We start from the raw sequence: 16,039 nt of genomic DNA, 5'->3' as shown, positions 1-16,039 counted from the left end.
TCCAAAATATTATATTGTACCTTTTATTTACCTAAATCTATTTAAACTCAATTACTTTACAACAAGCCTGTAGGAAACAGATCAAAAGCTATAGTCTACATGCACTTGACAATGAACTCGAGGAAGGCCAGCTCCTTGTTCAGTTCGGTGACCCTCTTAAAGTGCCTCTGGACGTACGGTGTGAGTACCTCTACCATGTTGCCATTGTTGTAGAACCTTGCCTTGGGATCCTGGAGAGCATCGCCGATCAGGTGCTTCAGGATCAGGTTGCCCACCTGCGAGTGCCGCGAGTTGGTGGTCCATGCCTTGACATGCTGCAGCAGCGCCACGCGTTGGTCCACGTTCAACTGGTCCACCAGTTGGCGGAGACCGGGTTCATCCCGTTGCCGGACAAAGTGGTTGATAATGTCGAAGCTGGCTTTCGGTTTGTCCAAGTTTAAAGCCAGCACGAAGGCCTTGTGAAGTTGCTTCTGGGCGTGCAGTAGGGAATGAAGTGTCTGCTCCTGCTCCAAGGTGGCCTGGCGCTTGTCTAGCGCCTCGTTGCGCGTCGCCTGGGTGACGTCGCCGAAGCGAATCAGCTTGGAGTCAGCGCCTCCGGTGTAGAAGAATCGATTGCTCCTGCCGGATACGGCCAGAGCCCACACCCTGTCGTTGTGCTCGTCCAGTGATTGCAGGCACGTGTTAGTCTTGATATTCCACAGCTTAAGAAGACCATCCGAAGCGGCGGAAAGGATAAACTTTCCGTGATCCAGGAACTCGGCTCTGAGTATGGTACACTCCTGGTCGAAGCGTTTTATGCATGTAAAGTTGCTGATGGACCAAAGGCGCAAAGTGCAGTCTGAGGACGAGGTGAGCACGACCTGGTCCACCGGCGAAAAGCGCACACTCCACACTCCGCGCGTATGACCCCGCAGCACGCCTTGCAGCGAGTTGGAATCAGACAGCCAGATCTTTGCCGTCTTGTCCTGCGATGCGGTGGCAATGAGCTTGTTGTTCGGCGCATAGGCCACACAGTTCACCTCCTTGTCGTGGGAAAGCGCTGCGTAGCGCAGGTTAAATGAGTACGAGTTACGATCCTCCTTATCTCTGGCCAGCTGCCACACCTTCATGCTGCCATCCTGGCTGACGGATGCAAAGCCGGTGGCTCCGTTGTGCGTCATGGCCACGCATCCAATAGTGGACGTGTGGCAGTTGGCTTGTTGCGTCAGAGCCTCAAGCGAGCAATCCTTGTCGTGCTGAAGCCTCCACAGTCGGACACTGCAGTCCTTGCCCACCGAAATGAGCAGGTTCTGGGAGGCAGCCAAGGACATGACCGTATCCGAGTGGCCCACGATCAGCTTGCAGTTCATGTCGTGCTCCGTGTCGTACAGCTTGAAGTGCTTGCTGTTGGTAGCCACGGCCAGGTAGCGATCGTTGTCCCCCATAAAGCACATGTCCAGGATCTCGTCGTTGAAGCCCACCAACTGCTTAATCGGCTCCAGACTTCCGGCATCGTAGACCAGGATATTTTGTTCCGTAGTGACCACCGCAAGCTGCTTAAGCTCACTGCAGTGCAACAGTCTACTGATTTGAAAATCAGATTGTGAGAGAAGGTCCTTGATCTTCCAGGACTTGGTGTCCACCTGCTGCAGCTTGCCTGTCCCACTGGCTACGATTATCTTATGTCCCTCATCTACGTAATCGACTCCCTCCAGTTCCTCGTACAGGGGAAGAACCTTAATCTGTTTGCCCTCCAACTGGTCCTGCAGTTGCCACACGATCAACACCTTGTCTCGGCTCACGGTTACGATCTCACTGCAGTCGGCCGAGCTGCTCTTGAAGCTTAGGCCCGTGATCTGGGAGAGGTGACCCCGCAACTTGTGCAGCAGGGTCTTGGTTTCGTAGTTCCAGACATAGACCGTGCTATCGGAACCCGCAGCGTAGATTTCCTTGCGCAGCACATTGGGATGGAAGACAAGGAGCCAGGCAGGGCCCGGGAACTCCTTAAGGGCACCCAGGCAGCTGTTGTTCGAGTAATCCCACAGCCTCAGTGTGGCATCCGCACCGCCGCTGGTGCAGATTAGCCTGCCGCAGGAACTGAACACCACCCGAATGACGGGTCCCTTGTGCTGGGCCTTCCACAGCTTCACCAGCTTGCCGGTGGCCAGCAGCCACAGTCGGAGAAGGCCACTGCGGTGGGCAGTGACCAGGTGCTCCGGGGACAGGCCGAAGCAGGTGATGGTGTCTTCCTCTACTTCGATGTTATCCACATCCGCTGACCTCTTGTTCTCCGTCGACGAGTCGGCTGCTCCAAAGCCTAGCAGGATTTGGGATGTCTTCACATCCACCTGATTGACAGTCGCTCCATTCAGGCAGTACAGAAATTGGCCATCCGCGCTCCAGGCGATGTCGCCGCCGGCGTAGAAGTTGGTGTAGCGTGCCTCCGCCGCGTAGCTGGGTTATTCAATTGGTATGTATTTACTTTTGTCATCTTATATTGGCAGTTTTAATTACCTTTTTTCGCTGATACTCGCCAGCATGGTTTAAGTTGTTTATAAATACAAAAACCGCGTGTGCCGAAGTTCGGAACTAGTTCGAAATGGAACAGAATATGTTTGGGATATTCTGCTGGTAAATATTAGTTATGTTCAGTTATTATATTTAGGATATTCCCCGATTTGTTGAAATCCAAAATTTTAAAATTTCAAATTTACAAATTTTATTTTCGGAATATTTAAAAATGTTCAACAATTCAACAGATTAGAAAATACCCAGATTATTATTTACCCAAAGTGCATTACTAGAAATAACTGATGTTTTGGACGCAAACTTTTGGCAGCTGTTTGACATTTTTTCCATACAAATTCAAATGTCTGAAATTTAAAAATTAACCAATATCGGAGCTGTCTTATGTGCTCTAGTAAACAATTTAAATTTCGTGTAAAGCCAGCTACTTTTTTATGATTATATATTTAAGTGATTGGGGGAAGAAGTCAGCTCATGATATACTGGTAAGTTTTGTATTGAAATTTTATAAGCACAAAAAACAACGATCTGTGTACCAGCCTAAATTCATGTTTGTAATTCGGAGTCTACCAAAAGACTTGTTCCACCATATTGTCCTTTTCATCTGGTGTATAATAATAACTAAGAAGATTCGAAATGACACAGCCGGATGCACACGGAACTCCTCAGTGGATGTCGCCCATTTTCGCCCTCAACGACGACTGCTTGGAGCATGTCCTGCAGAAACTGGGGCTGCAGGATCAGCTGCGATTCGCCAGGACCTGCCCACGATTCAGAAGGATCTACAAGAGGGCCTCTGCCAGGTTGCACAAGTCCATAAACTCGGACGAGCTAGAGAAATGCACCATAAGGGAGATCGGCACCTTCTTCAAGCTTTCTGGAGCTCATGTGGAGGCCATTAAGGTCATGCATATGCGGGAACGTCTAGCCAAGTTGGTGGGGCGGAAATGCAGCAATCTGAGAAGGTTGCACTTTGTGTTCTGCCCTAATATGCATCTATTCATGAGGTCCATCATCGACAATGCCTATCACCTGGAGGCCCTGGAGATTTGCTCCTCAGGCATTCGCGACGAAGACATCTCTGCGCTCCGAAACCTGAACAATCTGAGGGTCTTAGAGTTGAGCAACTGTTATATTACTGGGCGCACCTTCCATGAGCTACCCGCCTCCATCGAGGTGTTGAAGCTTAACTGCCTGAACTTGGAGGTCGACTGCCTTCCCAGGACCTGCAAGCGCCTAACCAAACTGAGATCCCTCGACCTCCTGCGTTTGTACAGGTATGACGAGGTCTTTAAAACGATGGTAACGGAGAATGCTTGTCCTTCGCTGGAGGTGCTCCGATTTACCATGGCCCTCAGCGGCACCAGCGAGTATGTGGCTCAGCTGCCAGGCCTAAAGCAGCTGACGATTTGCACTGATTTACTGGACACACAGGAACGGCAGCTCTACAATAGATTACTGACCATACTCGTCGACCGTCTGGTGGAGTACAAGGACCAGGAACTAGAGCACCTTACAATAGGTGCCCGCCTAACCGAGGAGCAGATCAAACAGGTGGGCCGGCTTGGCAGTCTTCGAGTCCTCTGCTTGTCCTGGGTGGACTTTGACTATACACCGATCGCCCGACTCAAACTCTTGGAGAAGATTGTCTTCAATGAACCCTGTTTCAATGACTCCATGTTGTTGCTCCTGTTTGACGCCTGTCCGAAACTACACTACTTGGGATTAAAACAAACCTGCCTCAACGAAAAGCTGATATATGGGATCGCAGACCGTGTTCGCCAGGAGATGATCAGCGACAACATCAAGAGAAAGCTTCCTATTGAACTGGAATTTTGTACGAGCGACAAGGAAATTAGAATGTTTGTTTGCAATGTAAGTCAAGCAAGTGGCAGTAAAATTTGAGTTTTTAATTTTAAAACATATCTTTATTTAAATTACAACCAATTCTTTATAGAATCCTGAAGCGGCTCCCAAAAATGTCATTAAATTAAAAGGATATAACGATTTTAGCTTTTGGGCTGGCTGGATTTGTTAAGTTTAAGGTTGTTAAAAAGAAATTTCTAAATTGTTATAGACTTAATATGAAGTGAAGTTATTGCGAGCACTAACTAGATGTTTTCGTTTTTGTAAAAAAGATTAATACAATTTTTTAAACCCATGCGATAGTTATACAATTTGGAGCGGCAATCGGCTCACAGGCACAATATCGATAATCGGACAATCGATAGGCGCCTTTGTTTTGTCCACCACTAGCCAAGCAAAAGCCGTCAAATCATCGTCGCATTTGACTTGACCGAAGTTATTAAACTAATTTTTGCGTTTGAACAGTTTAAATTTCCATCTAGTCTTCGCAATGAGTACCATTGGCACCGGAGTAAGTAGTTGGTGAGCAGAGTCCCAGATCGTACGATTCCTAACATGGCCCTTCTCGGTTGCAGTACGACCTGTCGGCCTCGCAGTTCTCGCCGGACGGCCGCGTTTTCCAGATCGACTACGCCTCCAAGGCGGTGGAGAAGAGCGGCACCGTGATTGGGATCCGGGGCAAGGACGCCGTGGTCCTGGCCGTGGAGAAGATCATCACCAGCAAGCTGTACGAGCCGGACGCAGGCGGTCGGATCTTCACCATCGAGAAGAACATCGGCATGGCGGTGGCCGGCTTGATAGCCGATGGAAACTATGTGGCGGACATCGCCCGCCAGGAGGCAGCCAACTACAGGCAACAGTTCGAGCACGCCATTCCGCTGAAGCATCTGTGCGATCGCGTCGCCGGATACGTCCATGCCTACACTCTGTACAGCGCCGTCCGCCCCTTCGGGCTGTCGATCATATTCGCCTCCTGGGACGAGGTTGAGGGCCCGCAGCTCTACAAGATCGAGCCGTCTGGCTCCTCCTTCGGCTACTTCGCCTGCGCCAGCGGCAAGGCCAAGCAGCTGGCCAAGACAGAGATGGAGAAGCTGAAGCCCGACATGAAGATCGACGATCTGGTGAAGAGCGCCGGAGAAATGTAGGTCTACTTACTATATTTTATAGAAACTATTTGTCATGCAAATTTTGTTTTTCAGCATCTACAAGGTCCATGACGAGCTTAAGGACAAGGACTTCCGTTTCGAAATGGGTTTGGTGGGCAGGGTGACTGATGGCCTGCACCGCATCAATCCCCCAGAACTGACTGAGAAGGCGCGGAATGCCGGAGATGCTGCCAACAAGGAGGACGACAGTGACAATGAGACACATTAGTTTGTTTGTGGCAGTGAATCTAATTCTGGGCCCAAATGCATAACGTTAATTTTATATTTCCCTAAAGCGCAAAATGTATAAACAAAATCGGGTGAAACATTGACTTTCTATTCGGTTTTAAGGGCTAAGGATTGAGGAACTTGAATTCATAATGGCCTACCAAAAGCTGTACATTGAAATATATTATTTCCCTCTATAAAATATTTCAAAGATGTTATCGGAACTAGTTCCGTTAAAATGAACATATATCGATAACCGTTCGATTACTGCGTTATCGGTCACAGCTGATTCAATTCGCGCCATTTTTTGTTATTTGTGATTTAACGACCCACGACTCGAAATTAAAACTGATATTTAAAAGAGAAATGACTACTTTAATAGAACAGTTGATAACGAAGATGGGCCTGCGGGATGAGCCCAATGTGATGGAGTGAGTTTGAAATGGTATATCCAGAGTAACCTGATTGGCAAATCGAATCCTTTCCAGGAAGACCACCGAATTGGTGCGTCTACTGGAGCTGCGCTCCACAAATGTCCCCCTGCAGATCAACGAGTATGGAAAGATAGTCTTGTGTGCGGACCTCGCCTCCTGTCTGCTGGGCATCCCGTTCGACAAGGAGCAGGCCCTTAAAATGTCGGGCCTGCGTAGGAGCCACTACCTCAACAACAAGCGAATGTTTGAGAAGCTCCTAGACCTGAACAAGCTGGCCAGCGTGAACGACATATGTGTGCAGTTGGGCCTCAACGAGGTGGCCCGCAAGGCGGAGGAGCTGATGACCCTCTTCAAGGCTGTGGCCGCCACCGAAGACACCGGAACCGACACTACCCATCCGCAGTACGCAGCCATGGCCGTCTTCCAGGCCTGCCGCCTGCTCAAGAAAAAGGTCTCCAAGTCGAAGCTAATGCCCTTCAGCAACCTTCGTCCCACCCAGTTCCAACAGCTTGAGCATCAGTGGACTCTCATGATAGCCAAGCACCACAAGGAGAGCAAATTGCCAGCGTCCTTCGATTTGGACGGGAAACTTAAGGAAAGTCAGCAGGGGAATATCAAAGCACAAGAGTGCAAGAAGGCGCAGAAGCCTCAGACGGAGGACTACGAGACATGGAAGGAGCGAATGCTGGCCAGGGCGCAGGCGCAGCTGAAAGAACAGGAAAGTTCGCATCCCAATCTGGATAATCAGATGGAGGCGTAAATATTTATTTTATATATGTTATAGGCATTTCCTAAAGATCCAGTTTGTCAGTTAGTAAATATTGTAAATTACACTTAATATCACCATCAGTTATAGTTTAAGTATAAAAGATGCTAAAGTAACATGAATTGGCATTTTGAATTCTTACTTAAGCATTTTGTCAAAATTGTGATTCATTTTTTATACTGGCGTGTGTTTATTGTAAGAGGATCATACAATTCTCTATTAAATTAGATTTTATACCCAGGTGAATGCTTTGAAATAAACAAAAAGTTGCCCAATTAAAAGTGACTGTAAAAGATGGATACGTATGTACCCATATAGTACCTCCAAGCATGAATAATCATATTCAACTATAACGATCGGGAAAAATATCTTTAAGTTTAGATCCCGTTTAGATAGACTCTTGTTTTTAAAGTTAGTAACAATTATTTATTTGTTTTAAAATTGTCATTAGTTGTAGGCACATACATTCATATAAAATTAAAAAATGCATTTTGAAATAACATTTCCCTTCGTTAGTACCCAAAAAGGGATTCCTATTCCTGTGGTAGAGACAAATAAAATCAAAGATTTCTTTGGATTTCTCAGTCGGTAAGCTCGTCAATAGTTCTCGTTTTATTTTCCATATGGTCCTTAAGCAATTCTCCAACATCTATGAGGTTTCCTTTTAAATCATGGGCTGAAAAAGTAATATAATTAGAATTGTCTGTCAGATTCCGCGAAGAGGTTTCCACCTACAGCTATAGATAATCAGCTCCACCAAGTTACGGGTCTCTGGCCACGTGGTGATCAGCTCCTTCAAGTGCTTGTAGAACTTTAGCCAAATCTCCCGCTGCAGCTCCTTCATCTGCCAGGTGGCCGATAAGTTGGACTGCATGGCATCGAAGAAGGACAGCATGGGCGTGGCCCCCTCGATGGCAAAGTAGTAGGTCTTGCCATTGATCTTTTGGTTAAGTCTGTAGACAGCGTGCTTAAAAGGACGATTCACGCCGGCTCGGTTTATATACTTCGTCTCCAGGGGCTAAAGGTAATTACCAGACTTGTGTTATGATCTTCAAGAATTACTTTTGACCTTTCACCTTAGCTTTATCCAGTAAATCGCTTTCGAGTACGCCGTTAACAAACATTTCGTCGGGGATAAGAATAACCAGTCGATGTATGCCGAAAGTGACGTTATTCTGGTCCTGGTAAGAACATGGTTAATATTTCTTTGCATATAGCGCGGATCAACTTACCTCATAGAGTTCCATTCGATGATGGAGTCCATCGTTCTTACGTTCGGGCAGTGAGAGTTTGAGGTAGCCATGGAAGTAGTTAGAGGCCATTCCGGCCGCGTAGTCCAGCCCGTGTGAGTCCCGTATCCAGTGGGAGTAGCTCAGGGTGCTCTGGCCCAGATCGCTGAAGATCCAGTAGAGCGGCATGTAGGACAGGTACAGGATTGAGGGCACTACGTCTCTGCAGTTTCCTGTAACCGAAATTCGGAAGAATCCCACGAGGAGAAAGGCCAACATCAGGTAGACATTCTTGTTGTTGTACGTGTACGAGCGCCGGACAATCGTCCGCACCCGATCCTCGGGCAGATAGTACCGGCTATAGCGGACATATTCGACGGCGCAGCGATAGAAGCGCTGCAGGAAGTCAGCCAGAAAGACGGTGGCCACAATGCGAACAGAGGTGTCTGCAATGAATCAGAGCTTTACAGTCGATGGCGCCTAATCGACCCACACGACACCTGCACTCACCTATGTAATCTCCTATCATTTTTTTCAAATAAAAACATTTCCTGCCCTTCTCCGCGAGAACTGCGTTCTCCGCTTCCTCCGCGTCACTTGCGATTGCCATTTCTTGGCACATATGTTTCGGGGGTTGCCAGATCGGTCCGAAGAATTCGCGAAAGCTTTCTAAGAATTTGAAATTCGAATGAACCAACTATATTTGTTATCTGTTTAAAGCAACTAGAGCGCCAAATGTTGTAATTTTTTGTATTCTGTATGATTTTTTAATATATGATTTAATATGATTTACTTAGCTGCATACAATTTGTTTCTTTACTACAAAATATAAGTGCGTTTTAACTTAGATCATTCAATTTAATGGCCTTAAAACGTTGTGAAACAGTTAACATGCATAAATAAATAACAGAAAGGTGATTTAAAATTTACATGACAATTGAACAATAATCAATCTTTACTGCTTTAGGACACGAGAGACGTGACGTCCTTTGGACATAAAAAAAGACAAAAACAAAAATACAATTAATTGAGGTTAGGCTGCCCATGAATATTTCTGTGGAAATCAAATTTTTGCGTATGTAAGTATGTATAGATGAAATATCCACATTATCGGGTGCAGCTTTTTCAGAGCTCTATCAAACAGATACATTGTTCACTTTATCTACATTATTTATTTGATTTCTTATTGTTTATTTACTCCTCTCTGAGAACTGCGCGTATGTTTTAAGTCATTTTGCTAAAATAGATTATCAGGATAATCTAATTAATTGCTTCGGTAAAAATATATTTTTAGATTACGGAAAATGCTTATTTTATCTTGTCTGTTGGATTTACAGATGTAAGGCTGTATCAGCTGTGTTACGGATAGTATAAGCCTCGGCTTGGTAACCGCAATCAAACATTGCAAAAAAGTGACTTAAAGTTCAAATTCTGGCATTACAAAATGTTTATTTAATAATGTTTTTATAAAAGGGTATAGTAGATTCGTCAGAAAGTGTGTAAAATAAAATCTACTGAAATAGCCGGTAGGTGGCGCTTTGCAATACCGCTTTACTGCTTATTTATCTCCATTTTCCCTTTGCTCCTTTAAGCTGAGTAACGGGTATACCATAGTCGAGATACTCGACTACAGCGTTCTTTCTTGTTTTTTACTAAAAAAAAGGATATCGTGCCACGAAAAAAGTAACGCGCTCAACTCAGAGCAGTAAAATTACAACATTTTATGAATGATCAGAATACGTGCACTATTGAAGTCAAGTATATGAACATAAGGGTAAGGTCTAAGCTTTTTAAATCTTTATAATAGCGTGTATATTTATTTAAAATCTCCTCAATTATTTACCTCTTTTTGATTTTCTACTTTCAAAACTGCACAACGATTTCTTTGGTAGTTTGCGAACTGCGTATTATTCGCGAGGGCTTAAAAATGATCTCCTTTGTTCGTCTAAGCTCAACTGCGTGATCTCATGCTCTGATCAATACTGCCAAGCTGTGCTTGGGATGTCCCTATCTAAATTCCATAAGGTCGTAAAATATATTATTCAAAAACAAATAAAAATAGGACCGCACAGCAGTATTTGTAAAACCCGTTGCTCAGTGTTACCGTTTGCGATAGAAAGGGAAACACCGACGGTGCATCGATAGTGACATCGATGTTTCCCCACCTCCAGTTTGTATAACTGCACTGCATCAGCAATTGTTGTTAAAAGCAATGCAAAAATAACTTATTTCGTGTGATGTTCGTTGACAGTTCGATAATAATAGTGAAAAATCAATACAGCCAGTGCCGCTGAGCGCAAAATGTAAATCTGAAGTTTCCCTACGGACTTGTGGCAAACTTAATTGGATAAACAAAGGAGGTTGGTGCTTTAATATGTGCCCACATATATGCATGTTACTCATGAATAACATCTATTGTTACGACTCATAGGCCCGACTTCGGATAGTATAAGTTACTAATCTTATACCTTTCGCATTTCGCAGACTCCGAGGGCACGTCATCGGCGACGGTTCGTTGTTGTTCCCCGATTGATTGATAAGTAAAACAAAGCGAAAGCGGCTTGAGGAGCTGAAGAACCGCACCCTTAACAAAGACGAATCTGCTGTGGCACCATGCCGATTCTATACAGCGTTATATCGCGGGGCACCACCGTGCTGGCCAAGTACGCGGACTGCGTCGGCAACTTCGCCGAAGTGACGGAGCACATCATCGGCCGGATCGGGGTGCACAACCACAAGATGACCTACACACACGGCGACTACCTGATCCACTACACCTGCGAGAACAAGCTGGTCTACATGTGCATCACCGACAACGTGGGTGAACGAACCTCTGGCCCAGTTACCCGCCAGTTACTCATCGCTCAATCGATATTCACAAGTCCCTCCCCCGTTTCTTTGTAGGAGTTCGAGCGTTCCCGGGCCTTTCTCTTCTTGGCGGATGTCAAGCAGAAGTTCATCCAGACTTACGGCCTGCAGGTGGCCACCGCCATCGCATACTCCATGAACACCGAATTCTCCAAGATCCTGGCCGACCAGATGAACTACTTCAGTCAGTCCCGGGAGGTGGACACCATTTCGCGGGTTCATGGGCAGATAGACGAGCTAAAAGACATTATGGTTAAGAATATTGGTGAGAAAAGAATGGGTTTCCCCTTGATTCAGTTTACTGATACCCTTTTATCCCAACTGCAGACAGTCTGCGAGATCGCGGCGAGAAACTTGAACTGCTGGTCAACAAGACCGAAAACTTAAGCAATAATGTAAGATGAAACCATTTGGGCTTGGAAATCTGTTCTCATCTGCCTCTTTTACAGTCCGTTGCATTCCGCAAGGCCTCGCGGAACTTGGCGCGACAAATGTTCTGGAAGAATATGCGCATCTACGTGGTGGTGGGCCTGGTGATAACCTTTATTGTCTACGTAATCGTGAGCATGGCCTGTGGCGGCCTCGCCTGGCAGTCCTGTGTTTAGGATGCGCTTTGAAGTTGTTTATATTGTTATAGGCTCATAATACATGTATATTTGCATATAAAACTCTACGGTACCCTCATGATCTATGTTCTATGTAATAAACTTGAATGTATACAGAATAATATAGTGGAAGAGCCTTCGGAGCGTTTACTTCTCCCCCACGTATACCACATCGTTGGCCTTGACTTTGCCCGGGAGCCGAAGTCCCAAATGGATGCCCAGAGCCGGCGAGCTGAAGTTGAACAAGCGATAGCTGTGGAGACCAGAGACGAAGTAGTTCAATAAATCGTAATGCTAAGGTCTTTACATAGATAATGACTCACCCCCTCAGTGTCTTCAGTGGCTCACCATCGGAGTCCCTCTCAGCAGTCTTCACATTAATGTTCGGTAAGATGCAGCGCGTGCAAGGCGCCACAGAACGGAAGACAGCATCATTGCCAATACGTAGCCATTGCCAGTTGTCCTCGGCGTAGGGCTCATCTACATCCATTTTCAGCTCGAAGTTGCCGCGGAACTGAAGGGCATCCACAGGATTCTTCAGCCGAGTGTTAAGATCAGCCACCGATGAAAGGTTCATCAGCATGTAACTGGTGGCATCGTTGAAGGTGCCCTGCGGAAAGAACATACAGCAGAGGAGAACTCACGGAATAGTACCCTTCTTGTTCTTTAGTAGACCAAGATACCCACCGAATCCTCCTGTCTTAAGAAGGGCATGTGCTTGAGTCGCGGGTTTGTGCTCCTGACTGGCTTCGGATAGGGGTAGTGGACCAGTTTAAGGCCGCTCTCCTTCTTCAGGATGGCCTGTGAGAACCACCTGTTGATCCGATCTCCGCAGGGCATCACGTCCACGGGAACGCCCCAAACGGATGTGTGCACATCCTTGCCAGGACCCTCCAGGTTCTCAAAGTCCAACTCCAGGTCGGGCAAGTCCTGGGCGCTAAAGACCAGCTTGCTGGGCGACACTTTCTTCGAGTGGATCTGGGTCATGTGCGGATACACGCGAGCCGTGACCATTTCGTTCTTATCGTTGACCACCATCAAGGTGCGATCCCTTATTCCCTCAAAGGACATGCTCAGTACATCGCAATCGTACTCCACGCCGGTCTTGGAGATCTCCAGAGGAGCACAGGACTTGACCGGAAAGAAGTGGATTCTCTCCACGGTGCCCACGCGACGCCACTTTTGGGGCATCACGTCTCGCGTCAGGTGGCGGTACAGCAGGTAACTCGCCCCGCCCACTGCCACCAGGCCTACGCCCACGCCCACCAGGGTCTTGGGACTGAGGTCAAAGGTCGTGTTGCTTCCACCGGCTGCAGGACAACTTAGCTACTTAAAGATTTCATAAGTTGGTTCCGTTTATTACTCACTTGCCATCTCTTTTGTAAGGAGTTAAACTAAAAAGTAAGAACAACTTGTTGCTTTCTCTGCGTTAAAAGCTTTACTGATTAGGTTTATTGGCGAAAGCTCTCCTGTGATCAAGATCTCTCATCATAGTCCAGGCAATATGATCAGATGGTGGGCCCCTTTGCACCTTTAATTGAATAAGTAAAAGCTTAATAATAAAAACTTAATATAATTAAAGATTTTACATTTTTTATGGTAAATTTAGGACTAGAAACCACTTTAAAAACATGTTTTTAAGGTTTTTTTAGGTTTTAAATTACTATCGCTTCTGCCTCCCTCCTGGTTAATCGATAACTGTTATCGACCTAATTGGTAAGCCGGCGGATTTGTTTACAAAACAAACACCATTGTCAGAGACTTTTCAGGATCAAAAATGGATGACAGGGAACCGAAGGATCCAAAAAGTTCAAAGGAAGATGCTCCCAGCCAAGATCCCGAATTGGATGTGTGCAGTGATCAGTTTAATCCGCTGCGAGCCTTGTACGAACCCAACTACAAGGTGACGGATGTGGTCCCCAAAGTCCTCTACCAAAATCTGGCCGCCTTCGAGAGTGCGCTCAAAAAGTTCGGCATCTGGCAGTTGAACAAGCGGCAGAAACCGGAAACCCGAGGAGGAGACCAGGGTGCATTGAAGAAGGCATCTTCCTCCAGGTCTGCAGACATTGCGGAGCCTCCTCAGCGGCGCTTTGAGCCACATCAGATGCCCACGACTAGGACCCCGAACAAGAAGCACCACCGCAACATATTCACCTACATGGAGAGCTCTGTCGGTCCCCTGGGAGTGCTTAAGAAGTGCATTCCTTCGGGCAGTCCCCAGGAAACTAAGGAGTATCCCGAAGAGGTACGAGTTAGGGTGGTGACTCGCAAGCAGGGAGCAGTGGGCGGCAGCGTCGAGGGTGAACTGGTGGCCTTCGACAAGCAGTGGAACCTGCTGCTGCGAAATGCTACCGAAACCTGGAAGCGACGAAAGTACAATTACGGAGAACAAAACATTTGCGACACACCTGTTGATTGCACAAAGCGGCTTAGGGAGCTGGGCATTACTCTTCCCAAGACCCATGTCAAAAGTTTAAACCGGAAGAACGTTGAGGTAAAGCGAGATCTGCCACAGATCTTAATACGCGGCGAAAATGTGGTTATAGTTAGTATAGTAGCTAAGGCAAAGTAAGGCCCAGTTTGTTTTTATTTCTTAATTCGACAGTCACTCAATGAAATATATACGTAGGTAAGAAACATATTAAAAAAAGTAAAACAGTTAAGTTATAATTCATTTTATAACTATTGTTATTACCATGTAAGATTCAGTCTTAAAAAAAGTTGTGCTGTTAAATTTGTTCTTATCAGTTTCCAAAAAAGTACTTAATTAAAAGTTGTATTTAGTTCCTCCGGATCTTCAGTGTCCTCCGACTCCTTTTCTTCCCTCTGGGAGTGGACCAACTCATGCAGCTTCAGCATTTCCTTAGCTTGAAATCTTCGCGAGCAAATGCTACAAAAGAACCTCCACGCGCTGTCGCCCTCGTGGATTTTACGGATGTGGCACTTCAAGGTGTAGTTCTCTCGGAATCGCCGGTTGCATTGGGGACATGGTAGTCGTGGCTGGTCGTGCGTTCGACGGTGGACTGCCAAGGCGGAGCTGGTCTTGCAGGTGTGCCCGCACACCTCGCAGGTGTAGTTCCTCTGTCCGGCGTGCATGGCCTGATGCTGCTGAAAGTCCCACTTGGAAGGCGCATTGTAGTCGCATTGGCTGCACTGCCACTCCAGCGGCTTAAAGTGGTAGCGCGCCTTGTGCTGCTCCAGCTTCGAGGCGAGCGGAAAGCCCTGGTGGCACACATGGCATGTATTCGGATTGGGTCCTCCATGCACTCGGAACTTGTGCAGTCGCAGTTGGCGCTCGTTGAGGCAACGCCGGTCGCACTCCTCGCAAATGGTCACCGAGATATGGCTGGTGGGCATGAATCTCAGAAGGCTGTGGAAGTACTTTGGATAGCGACATCGAAAGCCCGAGTTGCTCAATTGCATTACGTACTGTCGTTCAAACCAGAGTTGCAGAAATCGAACACTGGCATTTACCACCTTAGCCTCCAAATGGAACCCAAATCGATGGGACAGCGCCTGTGCCACTTTTTTAGAGCTCTCCAAGCGAATTTTTTTGTTGATCCCATGGTGGCTGCTCCAGAGATGCTGGTGCCGGCGCAGGAGCTCTATGAAATACTGAATGATCTCGGGACTGGTGCGCTGCAAACTGTAGAAGGGCTTATTTGGTTTATTTAGAATGTAAACCTGTTGGAAGTAAACAAGCAGGTAAAATAAGTGGAATTCTTTAGGAACCAAGGAAACTTACTTGGTGGATGCTCCCCTCATGTTCTTCCTGATCCTGTTCTTTCTCCGATGAGCTAATAGGATCCCCCGTTTCCTCCTCCTCATCAAGGAACTCCACATCGGTGAACACTTCCTCCTCCTGCTCTTCTGCCAACTGGGTTTCTTGACCAATGCCCGCCTCTAAGAGGTTGCTCAGCTCTATCTGTACCTCGTCCTGGATCTCATCCATATCTGGATCTGACTGGTGGAGTTCTCCATGTCCTTGCAACAGGTGTCTTGTGAAATCCTCCCACTTGCCACCGGCAAAAGTGTCCGCATTGCAGAGGCAGCATTTGATCAGAATGGAGGAGTCTCTCTTCATGTAAACACGTGCACTTTCCACATAGTGATGGCCATCTAAAAGTTGTGGAGTCATGACTAAAGATTTATCATGCTATTTAAAAAATAAATAAACAAACAAAACAAATCTGATAAGCAAGTTTGATAGCCGATATCAGAAGATGGAAATCGATTCGGCTATCGACAGGTTACACAAAGCCAGTGTTGAAAAATGCTTGATCGCCTGAGACTTATCGATAGGCACTCATTGGCCTATCGAATTCAAATCGTGGCTTACACTTGATCAAAAAGCAATGTTTGTTTTGGCTTTTGTTTTGCAGTCTTTTGATTG

At 46.5% G+C, this 16,039-nt stretch overlaps 9 protein-coding genes across 10 annotated transcripts; 5 read left to right on the top strand and 4 right to left on the bottom strand.

Moving 5' to 3' along the window:
- Positions 1-9: 9 nt before the first annotated feature.
- LOC108036353 (transducin beta-like protein 3) lies at positions 10-2,585 on the bottom strand. The gene is made up of 2 exons (XM_017112429.2): positions 2,494-2,585; positions 10-2,433 (listed from the first exon to the last, which is right to left on the bottom strand). Exons 1-2 carry the CDS (start codon positions 2,517-2,519, stop codon positions 96-98), a joined length of 2,364 nt encoding a protein of 787 aa, XP_016967918.1. The 5' UTR covers positions 2,520-2,585; the 3' UTR covers positions 10-95.
- LOC108036431 (uncharacterized) lies at positions 2,412-4,611 on the top strand. The gene is made up of 3 exons (XM_050888235.1): positions 2,412-2,449; positions 3,151-4,380; positions 4,463-4,611. Exons 2-3 carry the CDS (start codon positions 3,178-3,180, stop codon positions 4,541-4,543), a joined length of 1,284 nt encoding a protein of 427 aa, XP_050744192.1. The 5' UTR covers positions 2,412-2,449; positions 3,151-3,177; the 3' UTR covers positions 4,544-4,611.
- A 107-nt stretch (positions 4,612-4,718) lies between these two features.
- On the top strand, positions 4,719-5,842 carry LOC108036436 (proteasome subunit alpha type-3). Its single transcript, XM_017112576.3, has 3 exons — positions 4,719-4,882; positions 4,947-5,512; positions 5,571-5,842. The coding sequence occupies exons 1-3, from the start codon at positions 4,862-4,864 to the stop codon at positions 5,743-5,745; spliced, it is 762 nt and encodes a 253-aa protein (XP_016968065.1). The 5' UTR covers positions 4,719-4,861; the 3' UTR covers positions 5,746-5,842.
- A 177-nt stretch (positions 5,843-6,019) lies between these two features.
- LOC108036435 (origin recognition complex subunit 6) lies at positions 6,020-7,545 on the top strand. The gene is made up of 2 exons (XM_017112575.3): positions 6,020-6,175; positions 6,233-7,545. The coding sequence occupies exons 1-2, from the start codon at positions 6,111-6,113 to the stop codon at positions 6,936-6,938; spliced, it is 771 nt and encodes a 256-aa protein (XP_016968064.1). The 5' UTR covers positions 6,020-6,110; the 3' UTR covers positions 6,939-7,545.
- LOC108036433 (stimulator of interferon genes protein homolog) lies at positions 7,345-10,166 on the bottom strand. Its single transcript, XM_017112573.3, has 6 exons — positions 10,017-10,166; positions 8,684-8,842; positions 8,177-8,619; positions 8,021-8,125; positions 7,680-7,962; positions 7,345-7,620 (listed from the first exon to the last, which is right to left on the bottom strand). Exons 2-6 carry the CDS (start codon positions 8,793-8,795, stop codon positions 7,526-7,528), a joined length of 1,038 nt encoding a protein of 345 aa, XP_016968062.2. The 5' UTR covers positions 8,796-8,842; positions 10,017-10,166; the 3' UTR covers positions 7,345-7,525.
- Positions 10,167-10,320: 154 nt separating this feature from the next.
- On the top strand, positions 10,321-11,768 carry LOC108036437 (vesicle-associated membrane protein 7). Its single transcript, XM_017112577.2, has 5 exons — positions 10,321-10,533; positions 10,658-10,990; positions 11,078-11,306; positions 11,369-11,436; positions 11,491-11,768. Exons 2-5 carry the CDS (start codon positions 10,787-10,789, stop codon positions 11,644-11,646), a joined length of 657 nt encoding a protein of 218 aa, XP_016968066.1. The 5' UTR covers positions 10,321-10,533; positions 10,658-10,786; the 3' UTR covers positions 11,647-11,768.
- LOC108036440 (mitochondrial amidoxime reducing component 2) lies at positions 11,561-13,334 on the bottom strand. The gene is made up of 5 exons (XM_017112578.3): positions 13,236-13,334; positions 13,014-13,177; positions 12,334-12,956; positions 11,970-12,256; positions 11,561-11,899 (listed from the first exon to the last, which is right to left on the bottom strand). The coding sequence occupies exons 2-5, from the start codon at positions 13,018-13,020 to the stop codon at positions 11,794-11,796; spliced, it is 1,023 nt and encodes a 340-aa protein (XP_016968067.1). The 5' UTR covers positions 13,021-13,177; positions 13,236-13,334; the 3' UTR covers positions 11,561-11,793.
- Positions 13,335-13,343: 9 nt separating this feature from the next.
- LOC108036434 (U7 snRNA-associated Sm-like protein LSm11) lies at positions 13,344-14,440 on the top strand. The gene is made up of 2 exons (XM_044091697.2): positions 13,344-13,362; positions 13,416-14,440. Exon 2 carries the CDS (start codon positions 13,424-13,426, stop codon positions 14,216-14,218), a length of 795 nt encoding a protein of 264 aa, XP_043947632.1. The 5' UTR covers positions 13,344-13,362; positions 13,416-13,423; the 3' UTR covers positions 14,219-14,440.
- On the bottom strand, positions 14,215-15,882 carry LOC108036432 (zinc finger and BTB domain-containing protein 41). Of its 2 annotated transcripts, XM_050888234.1 has the most exons (3): positions 15,392-15,882; positions 15,077-15,330; positions 14,215-15,016 (listed from the first exon to the last, which is right to left on the bottom strand). In XM_050888234.1, exons 1-3 carry the CDS (start codon positions 15,782-15,784, stop codon positions 14,410-14,412), a joined length of 1,254 nt encoding a protein of 417 aa, XP_050744191.1. In that variant the 5' UTR covers positions 15,785-15,882; the 3' UTR covers positions 14,215-14,409. The 2 variants fall into 2 exon arrangements, with proteins under 2 accessions (XP_050744191.1, XP_016968060.1); XM_017112571.2 differs by having other exon boundaries at positions 14,215-15,330.
- Positions 15,883-16,039: the final 157 nt, after the last annotated feature.

This window comes from Drosophila biarmipes, chromosome 2R (assembly GCF_025231255.1).
Source record: "Drosophila biarmipes strain raj3 chromosome 2R, RU_DBia_V1.1, whole genome shotgun sequence".
NCBI classification, from domain to species: domain Eukaryota; kingdom Metazoa; phylum Arthropoda; class Insecta; order Diptera; family Drosophilidae; genus Drosophila; species Drosophila biarmipes.
The sequence above is the reverse complement of the archived record's forward strand: the minus strand, read 5'-3'. Positions and strand labels throughout refer to the sequence as shown.